The 18071-nt window shown below is 39.2% G+C and overlaps 1 protein-coding gene across 10 annotated transcripts in view; it reads left to right on the top strand.

Annotated features, from left to right (window-relative positions):
* The window catches only part of DLG2 (discs large MAGUK scaffold protein 2), a 1082159-nt gene that overhangs the window by 635604 nt on the left and 428484 nt on the right, over positions 1-18071 (top strand). For all 10 annotated transcript variants that reach the window (XM_086614508.1, XM_086614488.1, XM_086614523.1 and 7 more), the window contains one exon: positions 3193-3246. In XM_086614508.1, coding sequence (XP_086470634.1) covers positions 3193-3246 — 54 coding nt within the window. The remainder of the gene's footprint in view (positions 1-3192; positions 3247-18071) is intronic.

Raw genomic sequence — 18071 nt, 5'->3', positions numbered from 1 at the left:
TTGATGTGTTATAAACCACAGAAGTGCCCGAGAGCAGTCCTGCAGGAGTTAGGGTTTCTCCTGCCAAAAAGGTGGCGGGATCAATAGCCCAACTGAAGTGCGTTTGCACCAATGCACGCAGCATGGGCAACAAACAGGAGGAGCTGGAAGTCATTGTGAGCAGGAAAATTATGACACAGTTGCCATCATTGAAACACGATGGAGTGACTTGCAGAACTGGAGCGTTGCAATGGATGGCTGTAAATTCTTGAGAAGGAATAAGCGAAGAAGCAGAAGTGATGGAGTAGTTCTGTATGTTAGGAAGTGTTTTGATCGTCTGTAGCTTAATGATGGTGGCAATAGGGTTGAGTGTTTATGAGTAAGAATCAGGAGGAAGGACAACAAGACAGATATCATGGTGAGAGTCTGTTACAGACCACCCAACCAAGATAAAGAGTCAGATGAAATATTCTATAAGCATCTAGGAGAAGTCTCACAGTCACTAGCCTTTTTTCTCGTGGAGGACTTCAATTTACTGGATTGTGGTAATACAATGCAATAGAGAGGAAATAGTCTAGGATGTTCCCGGAGTGTGTGGGAGATAACTTCCTGACACAGCTGGTGAGCGAGCCAATTAGGGAAGGTGCACTGCTGGACCCGTTGTTTGCAAACAGACAAGGACTTGTGGGTGATGTGACAATTGGAGGCCGTCTTGGATATAACGATCACAAAATGATAGAGTTTTCGAGTCTTGAAGAAGTAAGGAGGGTAGTCAGCAGAACTGCCAGCTTGGACTTCCGGAGGGCAGATTTTGGCATGTTTAGGAGATTGGATGACAAAGTTCCTCGATAGACCATCCTGAGAGGCAAAGGAGTCCAGGAAGGCTGGTAATTATTCAAGAAGGAAATCCTAAAGGTGCAGAAGCAGGCATTCCCCATGTGTCAAAAGATGATCTTGTGGGGAAGAAGACTGGTCTGACTGAACAGAGACCTTTGGCTGGAACTCAGGAAAAAAAAGAGAGTTTATGACTTCTGGGAAAAGGGGCAGGCCACTCAGGAGGACTGCAAGCATGTCATGAGGTTATACAGGCAGGAAATTAGAAGGGCCAAAGTCCAATCAGAACTTAATCTGGCTACTACCGTAAAAGACAATAAAAAACGTTTCTATAAATACATTAGCAACAAAAGGAGGGCTAAGGAGAATCTCCATCCTTTGTTGGATGTGAGGTGAAACATAATGACAAAGAATGAGGAAAAGACTGAGGTACTTCATGCCTTCTTTGCCTCAGTCTTTAATAGAAAGACCAGTTGTTCTCTGGTTACCAGCCCCCTGAGCTGGAAGACGTGGAGCAGAATGAAGCCACTATAATCCAAAGGGAAATGGTTACCGATCTGCTACACCACTTGGAAGCATACAAGTCTATGGAGTCAGATGGGATCCACTCAAGCATACTGAGAGAGCTGGTGGACATGCTCACCAAGCCTCTTTCAATCATTTATCAGCAGTCCTGGCTAACTGGGGAAGTCCCAGTGAATATATGATGCCTTTCTACAGGAAGGGCCTGAAGGAGGATCAGGGGGTCTGCAGACCTTTCAGTCTGACCTCAGTGCCAGGGAAAGTTATGGAGCACATCATCTTGAGTGCCATTGCGTGGCACATACAGGATAACCAGGTGATCGGGCCCAGTCAGCAAAGGTTAGCGAGAGGCAGGTCCTACTTGACTAACCTGATCTCCTTCTATGACAGTGTGATCCACTTACTGGATGAGGGAAAGGCTGTGGATGTTGTCTATCTAGACTTTAGGAAAGCCTTTGACACCATTTCCCACAGCATTCTCCTGGAGAAATTAGCTGGTTATGACTTGGATGGACATGCGCTTTGCTGGGTAAAAAACTGGCTGGATGGCCAGGCCCAAAGACTTGCGGTGGAGTTAAATCCAGCTGGCAGTCAGTCACAATTGGTGTTCCTCAGGGCTCAGTGTTGGGGCCAGTTCTGTTTAATATCTTTATTACTCATCTGGATGAGGGGATCAAGCGCACCCTCAGTAAGTTTACAGCTGACACCAAGTTAGGTGGGAGTATTGATCTGCTTGAGGCTAGGAAGGCTCTACAGAGGAATCTGGACAGGCTGGAGCAATGGGCTGAAGCCAATTGTATGAGGTTCAAGAAGGCCAGGTTCCAGATCTGACACTCAGGTCACCACAACCTCATGCAACACTACAGGCTTGAGGAAGAGGGGCTGGAAAGCTGCCTGGTGGAAAAGGACCTGGGGGTTTTGGTTGATAGCTGGCTGAATATGAGCCAGCAGTGTGCCTAAGTGGCCAAGAAGGCAAATAGCATCCTGGCTTGTATGAGCAATAGCATGGCCAGCAGGACTAGGGAGAAATTGTCCCCCTGTGGTCAGCACTGATGAGGGTAACCTTTAAAATTGTGTACAGTTTTGAGGCTCTCAGTACAAGAAAGACATTGAAGTGCTGGAGCATGACCAAAGATCTGGTGAAGACAGTGAAGGCTCTAGAGCACAAGTCTTATGAGGAGCGTTTGAGGGAACTCAGGTTGTCTAGCCTGGAGAAAAGGAGGCTCAGGAGAGACCTTATGACTCTCTACAACTACCTGAAAGGAGGTTGTAGTGAGGTGAGTGTTGGTCTTTTCTCCCAAGTAACAAGTGATAGAATGAGAGGAAATGGCCTCAAGTTGCAGCAGAGGATGTTTAGATTGGATATTAGGAAAATTTTCTTCACGGAAAGGGTTATCAAGCATTGGAACAGGCTGCCCAGGGAAGTGGTTGAGTCACCATCCCTGGAGGTATTTAAAAGATGTGTAGATGTGGTACTTAGGGATATGGTTTAGTGGTGGACTTGGCAGTGTTAGATTTGTGGTTGGACTTGGTCTTAAAGGTCTCTTCCAACTTTAATGATTCTATGACTCTAGTTCTACTCAAAAACGAATCACTAGTTATTATATATTCAGGATATGATCCAAAGCCTAATGAAATTGAAAAGAAAGAGCAGAATAAGTTGTGATTTGGAGGCTGATATTCTCTTTCCTCCATCCCTCATTGGCTAACAGTACCCAAAGTTGTGTACTGTTGCACAATGTGAATTCAATGGGAAGACAGACTTTTAGACTTTTAATGTAATGTATCATTATAGGCATTTCAATATTACTGAATTTCAGATTTCTATATTTCTTTTCTCTTTTTTTTCCCTTTCAGGCAAGCCCTGCCCCTATAATTGTGAACACAGACACCTTGGACACAATCCCTTATGTAAGTATTTATTTTTTTAATAATATATAGAATTTGTTTATTTTCCCACAGTAATTCTATTCAGAGAAGTTATAAAAAAACCCTTACAATTAATTATGTCTTTTGCAGTTACATGATTATTTCTTTTCTGGAATAAGAAACCAGGAATGATAATTCTACTCAGGTGAATTATAGCACATTATATACATTATATCATTTGTAGTATGGACTTCAACACTTATACCGTAACTTACTAAAACTAGCCTTTCTTTGAAAAAAAAAATGTGTTTGCATTAAGCCTTTCCTCCTTACCAGTAATATAAAGTATGAATATTTTCTTTTAGTGCAGCATGCTCTCTCCTAGCCTATTAAGAAGATATGCACACTGTAATATTAAAAAGGTGCAAACTGCTCTTCATTTTTCTGACTATATTCTTTCTGTAATTATAAATTGTTCATGATAAATAACAGCACAAGCTAGACGACTTCATGTTTTCTTGTTAATGTCTCTTCATTTTTATGACTTTTAGAAAAAACTTTACCCTAAAATAAATGCATATTTTTATTACAGTTTAAAAAAATCTGCTTTTCTACAAGCACTTGATATCATTGTCATTTTAGACTGTAAAAGCAACTATAGTCAAAGCAAAAGGACACAGAGAAAGACAAAGTGAATATATAATAATGAGAGGAACAGGTTTAAATGATTGGAGGCAAGAAAAGCAAGTAGTACGAAGCTAGCCACCCGGTATCTAATCTGTTTCGTACGATACCAATGCATAAGCCTAATATTTTATCCACCTACACCAATCATATTGCTGGATTCTGTCTTTTAGAAGACTATTGATGAGGAAGTTCAGTAGGGGTTGTCCTGACCAGCTTGTTTGTTGCTGACAACTCATAAAACTTAGAAATTATTTTGCAGAACACATGTAAAATTGACAACCAAGAGCAATTTAGAAGAATGACGCTGCTGTAGAGCAAAAGAGAATTAAATCCCTTGTTGGGAATTTCAACCATTAGGAAAGGTGGAAAAGTTAAATAAAATTTCTCCATTCATCTGCATTCAGCTTTCTTAAAAGGCTTCCTATAATTTCTAAGTCTCAGTTTTCCTTCTGAACATCAGAACCACCTGCTCTGGTCTCACATTCAATAGCTCTGGCTTTTCTTCTGTTTTAATGAGACACTTTACACTTAGTGTTCTCTAGGTCTTCCAAAAGGGACATTGTGAGCCTCAGTTCTCATTTCCAGTGCTGGACCTGTGCCCAGGATACTCTGCAGCTACGGTGTTAGAATTCCTAAATACAAATGCAATTACACTGGTGACAAGATGTTCAATCAATATGATTTATTCCCATAACACAGTCTATCAATACTTATACACTTTCACAGTAGTGTTCCTTTCTCTCAAAAAAAAAAACCCACAAAAAAATGGAAAAATGACCAAACACATTCAAGACAAATACGGAGAGCAGGCTGAAAAGTGCCTGTGGGCTGTTTCAGTCTCCAATACATGATGTGAACTAGATAAATAAACAGAAGGTGCTTGTAAAAATAGACAATTCTGAAGTAGTCACCTTGCTTTTACCTGATGCATGGGAAGGGTTATATCCCTTAGATATGGGACAGAGCAGAGCTACCAAAGAGGGACTTATTTAGACTAGCCAACAAGAAATGTCAAGGTGAAGCATATCTGCTGAGCCAAGCCAGCACAGTGCCCCATAGGGCATGGGGTCTTTGCTTTACAAGTAGGCATTTCTTTCTTATCAGGATACTAGAAGGACAGACAAACATATGAACAAAGACCGTGAAGGCGGGAAGATTTGTGTTTTCCTTCCTGCTCCCAGGACTAGTTCTGTTCAGTTTGGTTCAGTTTCGTTTTGTGGTGTTTCCTCTGCTAGGAAGGTGCTGTAGGCATTGAGCCAGATGCACGTTTGCTTGGGAGTGCATCCCCTCCTGGGCCCGTGAACCTTTCAAAGCAGGTTTACAGACAGCATGTGGTGGGTTGACTCTGGCCAAGAGCCGAACACTGTTCTCACTCCTGTCTCCTGTGAGGCAGGGAGAAAACAGAAGGAAGGCAAGAAGAGTTGTTTAGCCATTTCCTGGAAAGCAAGGCTTCATCACATGTAGCAGTTACTTGGGAAGACAAATGCTGTATCCATGAATGTCCTCCCTCTTCCTCCTCCTTTCCCTGAGCTTTTATTGCTGAGCACAATGTCATATGGTATGGAATATCCCTTTGGTCAGTGAGGGTCAGCTGTCCCAGCTGTGTCCCCTCCCGGGTTCTTGTGCACCCCCAGCCTACTCACTGATGGAAGAGGAAGGGCAGAGAAAGCCTTGATGCTGTGCAAGCTCTATTTAGCAATAGTCAACACACTCGTGTCTTATCAACATTATTTCAGCTATAAATCTAAGCATAGCATCATATGGGCTACTACGAAGAAAATTAACTCCATCCCAGCCAGACCTGGTAGTGCTTATAAAACCATGGGGATCTATAAGAGAGCCCATAACACTGCAGGGTGTTAGTGGGGCTTTGTCTCTCCAATATTTGGAAGAACAGAGAAAAATCTTCCAAAATTGGATGAGCTAAGTGTATTATAACGCAGCCATCATCATATCATTTATCTTACAGCACATGTAATTTAGCAGATATGCCCTAAAATATTTTTTTCAGATAGGTCAGTTCAGAGAGAGAACAGAGAGTTAGATTTAATTATTATTTTGAAACTTGAACATGAGCAAGCACCTGCCTTTTCAGCACTGTCAGGACTTCCAGGCTTACCTGGAGGAAGACTGTAAATACCTAGGGACATCTCTAGTGAATGTTTGTTTACTGTTAGAGTTTGCTAGCTGGTTATTAAAGCTTCTGAATGGTATCATTCTTTTTCAGTTACCACAAAAAAAAACACCTAACACCATAGAGATAAATTATTTTATGGATCATAAAAGTCAAGCTCAATTTTTGTATTTTCTGTCCAAAGCTGAAAGCATCCATGATGTGAGTAGACGTAGAGCAGTCTATCCTCTCTCATAACTGCAGCGTGTCTAAAACACCCGGTAGTGCTGATCTTCAGGGCTAGATTCAGCTTAGATCCTTGCTATTCAGTTCTTGTTGTCAAGCCTTAAAGCATATTTGGAGTCCAGGAAGCTTCCTATGGGAGGAACAGGCAGAAATTTTTAGATCCTACCAATTGGACTGTGTTTCCTATGATCACATTCTTTTTCCGATAGCCTGTTTTGCTCTAGTCTTAGATGCTTGTCTTTCAATTCTTTCATTTGAATGTGCATTCTACAAACCTGAGCCTCATTTCTAAAATAACTTCTATAAAATTAAGAGGCAAGTGGATATATATGCAAATGATACATGTCACGAAATTTTTTTACATATCAGTCTTTGATTTCTCATTGTTGGATTTTCTTAACATGTTTGTCATGATAACTAGTGAATGTTGTCCACTCCTGTTTTTGCAAAAAAACTGCTGCTTTAAAAAAATAAAACTTTTTTTTTCTTTTATTAAAATCTGCTTTTTCTTAAAGAACTATCATTTTCATTGTATTTACTATAAAAAAGTTAAGTAATCCATTTTATGCCATGTAGAAAGTATTTTTAAATTTTAAATGCTGGAATAAGAATAAATTTGCAAATTTTGGTGAATCAACATGGTTTTACTTTTCTCTGACATTACTAGCCACAGCTGATAGCCTGATAGATCCCTAAATAAGGCCAGCCTATTTTTAGTGTTGTTACATACCAGATGGAGGCTTCTCATGATTTCGTTGAGCTGGTGGCTCAGCAGGACGAGAAACCTGTCCCGTTATTTTGTTTTACACAATGTACCTTCGATGTATTTCCAATTCAGTAACAGCCCTGCTATCTTCCTCCAAAAATTCCTGAGTGTTTTCAGAGGGAGGAGGTCTCACAGCAATGATTAGCATTCACAAAGCATTTTCAAATGTAACGTTTCCACTGGTCCACCAGAGAGAAATTTCCTTTTCACAGTTGGTATACAACTGGTAAACCGCGTGATTTGTCTCATTAACATTCTAATGATTTAAATTCATGTAATTAAACCTTTTGGTACTGTTGCCATTCTTCAAACCTTTCAACTCAATAGTTTGAAAGAAAAAATCATCCTGTGAGGGACTGATTTTCATCAGTATGCGTTTCTTAAACGAGATAAAAGGAAAGGCCTTATTCTGTCATACTGCATGTTATTCCTTATAATTTGGGCCTGCAGTGAGTAACAGAAGAAAGAGTTAATTAGCTTCGTTTCTGGGTTCAGTGGCTTGAAAACTTTGCCTTGCCAAGCTTTGGACGTGGGAATAAATTTAATAGGAAGCTTCGACGGTACAAAACGAATTATTCTCTGGCATTTTAAGCACAATTAAACATTTGTGGGAGTTTGTTTGTTCTCTATTCTTTGGCTGTAAATTTTAGATCTTTTTGTATAATGAGAAGCATTAATTTAATAACATATGAATCATCTCAGTTTCTCTGTTGCACAGAATAAGACTTATTTATTTCTTTTTCAGTTTCCAAAATGTTATATAGTTAGGTTAAAAGTAGCTACAAGGCTGACTGCTGCATCACTTTCAGAAATTGATAGGAACTTTCCTATTTATTTTATGATGGAATTTCATTCTCCTTTCATCTTAACTAAACGTTACTTTAAGTTCACTCAGATATCATGGTTGTTCTCTTCCTCGTCCTGTATTGTCACAGTGATAAGATCTCAGGAATATGTACCTTACTCTCCTTTTGGTCCCAATAAATTCCTTATATTTCTTGAGTCTCCCATTATTCTTCCAAATTATGAGGGTGGTGAGGTACTGGAACAGGTTGCCCAGAGAAGTTGTGGATGCCCCATCCCTGGAAGTGTTCAAGGCCAGGCTGGATGAGGCTTTGGGCAACCTGGTGTAGCGGAGGGTTTCCCTGCCCATGGCAGGGGGGTTGCATCTTTAAAGTCCCTTCCAACCCAAACCATTCTATGATTCCATGATTATTATTATTGTTGCAGTTGTTATTATTGCTATTATGGTTTATTTTATTACTGGTTCACTCTGCTAATTGTGCCGCCTATGCTGAGTTCTGTGCAGATACACTGAAGTTGTTTCCTAAAGAAGTGATTTTCAGACTACTCAGGTTATGTTTTCCTGAGCTGTAATCAAATCTTTGGATTGCTTTTGCACACACCTGAGCGCGGCCATGCAGATGGCTGTGCAGCTGTTTTGATGCATCCCTGCGTAGGGATACTGGGAGCTCAGACCCCCTCTGGAGCATGGCAGTTGCTCTGTGACAGATCCTGTGCAGGGAAGTGCGAGGGCCATGATGATTCCAAAAGAGGGAGGTTAGGGAAAAGTTCAGCTTTCTTCTCTGTCATCCCAGTCAGCCAGTTCAACTTGGATTTAGCACGTTAGAAGGAGATATATAAAGGCTGCAAAGAAAAATAAATTCTTCCTATTCTGACTGTAAAAAGAATGGGGAAAGTTTGCAAATTTCTGAGACAGTCAGTACTGTAAAGGCTTTTATTGGATAATATGAATGTAGATGCAGCCTAGACCTAAGTAAGTAAATTGAAGGAGGGAGCTGGCCTTATATATTTCTACAATAAAGCATAAGTGACGTGTCATTACATACATAATAAATATTTTATGTCATACATAACTATGACTGATGAGCAAATGTTTAAGACAATGATAATAGAGGAGTAAAAATAAATTCGTATCTAAAGGATCGGATCTGAGTTTTCACAATGCCAGGGAGCTCTTGAAGTTGGGATTTTTTTATTAATGAATATTTTAAAATAGATAAAAATATTGACCTATAAGTATATATATCTACTTTCCCATTGACTTCTCTTCAGAATAAATTTGTGGCCTCATTCTTAATTAGTTTGATCATAGTCTTGAAAGTCAGATTGCACATCTTATTATCACAAATGACTCTCATGTTTTCCAGATTGTTTTTCCAGACTGTTAAACACCCGTTTTGTTTGTTTGTTTGTTGTTTATACTTATCTTTCAGTCTGTCAGTTAATGTGGATTACAATGGAAAAGCTAAATCTGGTAGAGCTCTGTGCTAGTTTTTAAAAGCTGCATTGGCTTGGTTCTCTGTTCTGGCCCTTGGATTGTATCACAACGTTTGCCCTGGCAAATGCTGCTGTGTTCTGCGCATCATCATTTCTGCAGTGGAATAAGAGATATTTCTTTTATAATAGCAGTATTGACCAGATTGATTGAAGTCATGTTTATAAAATATTTTGAGATCATTAGTGAAAAAGGTGCTACATCACACAAGACTAATGAACTAACATAAAACAACTCCACTTAAACATGCAAAAATAGAAAAATCTTTATCTGGCCATCTGACGACTTCAATGGATTTAAATTAAGTATGATGGATAGCAGGAAAATATGTTGTTACTGTCCAAAACCCAAAGCAAAAGTACAGAATAGATCTTATGAATCTGATTTATTTATTTATCTGTGATCTGATCTAGGTGGTCCTGCTCAGGCAGGGGGTTTGGACTAGATGATCCTTTGAGGCCCCTTCCAATCCCTAACATTCTGTGATTGTGTGATTCTGTGATCCATTGTTTTTCTTCCTGAAAATCAATATATTTCAAATTTTTCTTTTAAAATAAAATGTTTTAGAAAGAAATATCATTATGAAAGGGACCAAAGCGATTTTGAAGTAAGATGTAATGCTTTTACTGGGTTTCTCTTTTAAATTCTGGATGCAACTTTGAATATTTAAGCCTCATCAAAGACATCATTTTTAACTAGGGGAAAAAACAGCTCTGTAAAGTAAAATAACTCCAAGATTTGGCTTGTTTGTTTTTTTTAAAATTTTATTTTCCTCAGGAACAAGCACTACTTTGCATATATGAGTGCTACATATCATATTACGTAAAAAAATCAGAAGAAAACCTTCATTATGTCTGTTTATAGGTAGAAATATTGATGTCCTATTAATCCATCAATTAAAAGCATCCCTTGGTCACACATCTAATTACTCCTTCACAGTTCTATTCTGCAAAATTATAATACTTTCCGTTTTCAGTTGCCTGGGAACATTAGCAGACTGGGAGAGAGGAGCTTATGGAACTATAAAGAGAGCACATCATACGATTGTCTTTGACCCTCTGCTTCAGGTGGACACAGCATAGAAAATCTGTAATGCTCTGCACTTTTTGGATTTGGACTACTTAGAGCGTAAGTCCTTTAGCATTTTAGTCCACATCATGGATGTACTTGAGAAGCAAATTCCTTGCATTTACTAGTCTTTGGTTCACACACTGCAGTTTATGAAGCAGACTTTCTGACAAAAAAAACCCAAACTTGACAACAGTCTTTTGGATACCCTCTACCCACTAATAGGCAGTCAGTCTTTTGGGTGGCATTGAAATAAACCCCTTGAAAGAGGTACCGTGTTTTGCTTTTGTAAAGTCAATTCCTGTTGGGCTGCTCTTCTTATCCTTGTAGCCTCTACTTTGGGGAAGCCAGTAAGCCACTGCTATATCAGCTGTTTTTACCACTCTAAGAAAAATCCTATATACTTCTGAGAGTGTGTGTGCGGGGTGTACTTACCCCTCCTCTACACCCAGCTATATTTCAGTTGTAATTCATCCAAGGTAATTTGGTCATGAGGTTGGGATGTGCTGCAGAATGCAGAGCAGAGTATGTCAGAGTTGTTTAAAGCACTTGGAGATTTCATATCATAGATCACAGAATGGCATAGGCTGGAAGGGACCTTAGAGATTATCTAATCCAACCTCCCTGTCATGGGCAGGGACGCCTCTCAACCTGATCAGGCTACTCAAGGCTCCGTCCAACCTGGCCTTGAACACCGTCAGGGAGGGGGCATCCACAACTTCTCTGGGCAATTTATTCCAAAGTCTCACCACCCTCGTACTGAAGGATTTCTTCCTAAGATCTAATCTAAATCTGTTCTCCTTCAACTTAAACCCATTTCCCCATGTCCTGTCAGTGGACACTCTTGTAAAAAGTCCCTCCCCAGCCTTCCTGTAAGTTCCCTTCAGGTATTGGAAGGCAGCTATTAGGTCCCCCCAAAGTCTTCTCTTTTCAAGGCTGAACAATCCCAGCTCCCGCAACCTGTCCTCGTAGCAGAGGTGCTCCAGCCCCTGGATCATCTTTGTGGCCCTCCTCTGAACACGCTCCAACAGATCTATGTCTCTCTTATGGTGGGGACATCAGAACTGGACGCAGTATTCAAGGTGGGATCTCACAAGAGCAGAGTAAAGGGGGAGAATCACCTCTCTCAACCTTGATTTGAGTCAGCCTAGAATTGCATGGCCTGAACTAACCTAAATTAAATGTTTTTTGAATTTGATTCAAAACCTCCCTGGTTTTGAATTAGCTTTTGCTTTTGTGACATTTTTGATTATATATATCATATATATATATCTATTGATAAGCAGACCCACAGTTAACATTCCTGTATTTTGTAGCAGTAAGATAAAATCAGCAGGGTATATGGGTTATCCAGTGGTTAACATAACCTCTTGAAAATACACTTTTATATTACAAACTGTGGCCTTAAGCCATCAAACCCATTGTCTTTCATAAATATTTCTGTTCATTTTAGTTTTTATTCTTTTGCATAAAAGGCTTAATTGGAAAATATATTTAAGGCATTGATAAAACTCTTTAAGTACACAGGAATATTTTTCCTCGGTGACAGCGTTATTGTGAATTATTTTGTCTTGAAGCCGCAGTTCTGAACTGAGTTGGGAAACATAGTATAAAGAGTACAAGTGAATAACTACTTGTCTATAGGCTTAATTTGTTTGTGATTTGAGACAATGGCACTTGTAGGCAGATTTCACTATGTTAGAAAGGTGTAGAACTTACCTGAAAACGGTTTTCAAAAGTGAAAGAAGAATTAGCACAGATGTCATTATCTTAATAGTTTTAATTATATAAAAGGAAGAAAGATCTTTCCTGTTTCAAAAGATTGCATTTTGAAGGACTTCAGACAGTAGGAAAAATTTAGAATACTGTTGTCAGAAAAAGACGTATGCCTTTGACCTTGGATAACCTAAGAGTAAAGAGAAAATAACTGCTCAGAATTCAAGAGAAAACTAATTCTGATGAAAAGTGCAGAAGAAAAATATGTTTCATGTCTTATTGGAAAAGGAAGGGCTTAATTTTTATCATACTTCAGTCCTTTAAGATGAGATATATCTGAAATTTTTTTTATGCGAACCTTTCTTTGTAATTTGAAGGATATTTATATCTAATGTCCAGAATTGGTTGATGTTTTGGTTGATGTTTTGCTTTGCAAACTACCTCTTAAAGTTCAGCCAAGGCAAGGTGGTTGTTTTCCTGGCAGTACGTAATACAGCATTAGTAACAACATTGGACAGAAAATATTTCCTTCCCTTATAATCTTTTATGTATTGCTCTTAGTAATATCCACTGCGGTTTTTAGAGGAGGGATTTTTCACATTATTTATGTTAACTTTTTTTGAATTTTAGAATAGCTGCAGTGTGTTCTTACTCTTTTCCTGCAGCAATATAAATAAATCTGAATGAACATCATTTTGCTGCAATAAAAATGCAAAATTAACCGTTTAAATTCTCTCTCATTTTCCCCCCTTGTTAGCCAGGGATTAACTGATCCATGTTGCAAAACTAACACTCCTTCAGCACAATTTCAGGAAATCTGAAGCGAAGTCCCTGCTGTTTCAAGTTGTGAGTGTTTGTTTTGGGATGTGACTCATTTCTAATCCACATTTTGCATAATAAAAACCCATGCCACTTTTAATGCAGTGCTCTGGTGAATCAGCCTTAATGGTAAATTATATTTTTAATCAGTGTTTAGATGACCGAGCTTTCTGCATATAGTAGCAAACCCAAATATACCGCAAATAATATCTATTTTCCTGATCTTAAAAATTCTAGCTCTCATAATCTTCTGTAGAAGATTGACTAAGTTTAAGGATATAAGAAAGTAAAGATGCCTACATGAGATAAATTCCCACTTTGTGGAGATTATTAATAAAAAGGAATGACAACTGAAGTACTTTTTTTTTTTTATGCATCTTACATCGACATACTCAATCAACAGTCAAGTGATTTGTGCCTGTAAATTGTTCTGCATAAAGAAGGCAATAGTTTAAAACTTTGGATTCTTTTTAGTCATAAATTATTTGTGCTGAGTACGTGCTGGTGTATGTTAGCGAGGCAGAAAACGTCATTGTATTGGATTTTGACAAGTGTGATTATTTCATTCTTTACACGGCTTAATTGGGCAGTAGTGTGGTCATAACAAAATTAATTTTGTATAATGTCCAAGCTCAGGACTCAGACTTTGCAAAGGTGAGGGAAAGGTGGGCGTAGCACACTGGGTTTATCTTGAAACTATTGAGCTATAGTAATTTTTCAAATAATGTGCAACGTACAAGGTTGATTAATGACTCACTCCCATTTCACCATCATCTTTCTCCTTAGTAGAAGCAGATTGGTGTTATCTTAATAGTGCTCTTTCTTACTCTATAAATTGTAAAAATCTCCAACTGCCCCTATGACCTCTTGTTATTCCCGCAGAGGAGGACAAACATAATTTGCAGCTAGTGCTTTCAATATTGCTTTATTTCTTTTTAGAGGCATTGTGTTATACTTCGAAGATTGTTTGTAAAATAAGTCAGAGAAGAGCTCCTCTTTCATTCTCCAGACATTTGATTTTCATGCAGAAGGACATACATATATTCTAGTTTATGGAACACTTTTTCATATATCTTGACATTGTTGAAAGGTGTCCATCTTTCTTTCAAGAAAAGGAAGCTATTTCCAGGAGCCATTCTCATGACTTAAGAATACTGGTCTCTCATCAATAAGGCAGGTTGGTCTTTACTCAGGACTGGGCACCCCTGTTTCAATTACATGTCTCGATGAACCTTACCTCTATATGCAGACCTATTGGAGGAAAATAAATGATACGTGACTTTTTACTCAATTCTTGAACTCCACATCTTTTTTGTATTTAGTTGTATCTAGTATTTAGTTAATTTATATTTTGTAGACATTCATCTGCTTTACTGAAGTTAAAACTTCAACATAGTATCTAGTTAGCCATCATACACTTTGAGCACAGTTTCTTATTTCCAACTCTCTTTCTAGCCATTGTTCTTTCACTGCCAATTCTTAGTGAGGAATGACTCAAAAAGCTTATGAGAAGAGCTTTCCCTGTCACATTTTTAATCTTTCTGCTTTGGTGAAAATAGGAGATACATAGCAATGAACTCGAGCCTGCAATGTTAAGCAATTTTTTTCTGTTTAGCCTTGCATTGTGTTGTAGTCATGGCAAAAAATTACTGTATTTGCAATACGTGTGCATGAATTATTACAAGGTGTTAGGGGGTTGCTGAATTTGGTAGCCTGATAGAGACAAGGCTGCTGCAACTCCGCGCTGCAATGTCCAACCAGTAGCAAGGCTGAGCCTACAATCTCAGTAAGCACAAACACAAACAGGACTCGTATACACATGGCTGAACAGAACAATACGTGTGCAATCAGCACTCAAACAAAGAAAAGCACCACCACTGGCCTTGTCATGTCTGTCTCCCCTACATATATATGTATATATACATAGGTACAGTGTGAAACCTGTCAGTAGCTGGATTCAGACACTAGGTCAACTCAGTGTAACCAGTCCCAGATCCTTGCTGTCCCAGATGCTAGCACCTGTGTGTAAGCCCTTGAGGCTGCAACCCCTCTCCAGCTGCTGGTACAAACCCCTTTGCATGCACCATCACACGTGTGTGTGCGCGCACACACACACACACGCTGTAGATACTTCCAGTAACTGAGCTTAGACACACAGCCCTTCCCATAGCTGGCCCTGGATCCTTTCTCTTCCCACTCTGCAGTAACACACACACACACAAACAAGCATCTCAGTCAACCTCTGGATCCTAAAGTCTCTTGAGCAGTTGTCATGGACCTGTTGTCCCTCCAGCAGCCAACTCCCCTAGTTGTTTCACTCCCAGTTACAGACATACCCATGGCTTCTGATTGCTTCACCTACTCACCAGCTAGCCCAACTTGATGTTTGCTGGCAGTCATCCACTGCTATATACACCCTCACACACTCCAGCTGCTGGTACCATAGATCCCTGTACACATACACACAGAGAATAGAGTACCTCTCACCCAAGAAAATAGGTAGAAATGGAGTTTATTTAATAGAAGACATGACGGATGATGCTGAGCAGGTGCAGGGTATGGGCAAGGAAGCACACTGACCAGACTTGTTTACATCTGACTGGCTCCTTTTAACCCCTTATCCCTCAGTTTTCCCATGCTTGTTCCTTTCCAAACCACCTTTATCCGTCCTTTTTCCGCACTTCTGATTCCTCCCCAAAAAAATCTCATAGGTCTTGTTACAATGACAAGATGCTCATTCCCTGCATCCCACAATGTGTCCCAGCCCCATAGGCAGTGGTACCCTCCTTGGTCTATAAGGTGCTCTCCAGTTGACCCATGGTGCTGGGTGTCCCCATTAGCCCATGGGGCTGAGGCTTCCCTGGGAGAGCACGTCCGATGGGTTCCTTCACCTACCCTGTGTCTCTGCGTGCGTGTGTGTGTGCACACCTTTGACAGACTGATGGCTCCTGTGATGAGCCTGGGAGCAGCCAGGCATGGTGTTACTTGGGCTCCTTCACCTGTCACTCACTCTCTGTGTTCTTTTCCGGGGGCGAAGATGAGCTTTTATCATATACCCTGACACAATATATTCTAAGAATGGCATTAGGCAGAAAAACACGTAATCCTGAAAAATAACACATCTGTGGAGCAGACATGCTAAAGCATGTATAGTAAGGCCCAGGAATGCTTGTTTAGTGGCCTTGTGGATATCAGAGCGTTTGATGTCCAGGATATATATTTTACACAGATCTACGCATCATGATCACTGACCACTAACTTTATTGCATAATGGTGAGATAACAATCAGAATATTTTCCAGCTCTCTGCTGCCATATAGTTTACAGATTAGATGTGGAAATCAGAGCTTTCATTATGTCAGGAAACCTGTGGAGAACATGCTAAAGATACTTCATATAATTGATAAATTATGCTCTACTTCTGAAAAGGGATGACGCAATGCTTGGCATTTAAAAGTGGTATTGCATAACAAACGTTTTCAAAGTATTTCTGTGTTGCAGTTGTGCACTTTTAGAGTATTAAAAATGTTCTGCCATAGTGTTTTTTCCAACACTGCTTTCTTAATTTGAGGGAGCTTATTATGCAGTGCAGGCTTTTTGTGCTTCTTTAAGAGAGCATTACGTGTCAGCGTTTTTCTCAAGCTTCCTTTTCGCTTTTTCCTTAGTGCTTCAGTAAAGTATCTCTGCTGTTTTATACAGTAGTTAGTAAATAATCTTAACAGCATAATTTCTTTCTTTTAGAATACTGAGGCGATGCATAGGTATTATTTCAAATGTAACATTCAGGTTCAACTTTCAAGATCTCATCTTTGTAACAGAAATGAAACTGAAGGTGGATGAAAATGATTTTTTCCCTCTCTCTTTAGATTTAAGTTGAAGAAATTTTTATGAAAAATTCAAATTTCTCTTGAACTGATGTAAAACAGTTTTTCCTACCAAGAAAGTTGAGAAGCATTTGGAACAATTTGCTGGATTTTGGCTAGGCTTAGATTGTGACTGGTGGTGATCAGTCGTGCTGTATTAGCTGCTTCTCAGAGTGTGCACTGTTGATCTGTGTGAACAACAGTTACATCGATTTTCTTTGCCTGAGCTTGTGAGGAGGAGCAGAAAAAGACTTTGATTTTGTCTCAGCCATTCAGATTGTCTTTATTTTTTTCTGCAGCAAAATTAATTGGGCATGAGGGAGCTGTTCTACTATGCTTTTAGTTGTGGAGCGCAGAGCACTGTGGCTCCCTGCCCATACGTACACTAAAGAGCCTTCCAAGATTTTAAGAGAAATAGTGAGCTTTGCTGCTGCTATAAAAATACTTGTAAAGTGAGTGATTCATGGGTTTCCCTGCCCATGGCAGGGGGGTTGGAACTAGATGATCTTTGAGGTCCCTTCCAACCCTAACCATTCTATAATTCTATGATTCTATGAATACATGAATGTTTCTTTATAAATGTACATATACTTTATTTAGGTGAATATTCCATATGATTTATTTTTATTATTTGTGCCAGTATTTTCTTTACCTTTTCAGGTCTACTTCCTCCTGCAGATGTGAGCCTATCCTCAGGTGAATAACTGTAACATCAGTTACACTAGTACAAGCCCAGTGACACCAGTGGGATTGCACTAGTGTTACTGAGAGTACAGTTTAGCCTTCAGCACTTGTGCTAGAGTTGGCACACGAGAAGGAAAGAACCCAAGAGAATTCATTGGTTGTGGTTTGTTCATAGACCATGGGAAGAGAGAGTAGGGAAGGGACTATTAACTCTCAAAGATAAACAAAGGTACTGGGAGACAATTTCAGGCACAGAAATATGAGTCTGAGTACATTGTCATTTAACAAACTGCAAGAGATTAGATTATATTGGTTGTATATTGATTTATTGAGGAAAGGGGCATGCCCATAATGTATATTATATATATTTCATTATACAATTGCTACATAAATGTCACAGATATCAAAGAATGCAGTAAATTATTGCTGTTCTTTCATTGCTTAAAATTTTGCCAGTTAGTATGTTGATTTCTCCCTAAAATTGAGAGAAAATTTTATCTTGAGTGTTTAAATGAATCAAACTTAACCTACAGTTTATGTATTAATTTCTGCCTTTTAAACACTCTAACTACAGTTACCAACCTTTTAAATAAAATTATGCAAATTA

This window comes from Tauraco erythrolophus, chromosome 1 (genome assembly GCF_009769465.1).
Source record: "Tauraco erythrolophus isolate bTauEry1 chromosome 1, bTauEry1.pri, whole genome shotgun sequence".
In the NCBI taxonomy this organism is placed as follows: domain Eukaryota; kingdom Metazoa; phylum Chordata; class Aves; order Musophagiformes; family Musophagidae; genus Tauraco; species Tauraco erythrolophus.
This window is presented reverse-complemented; position numbering and strand designations above follow the sequence as displayed.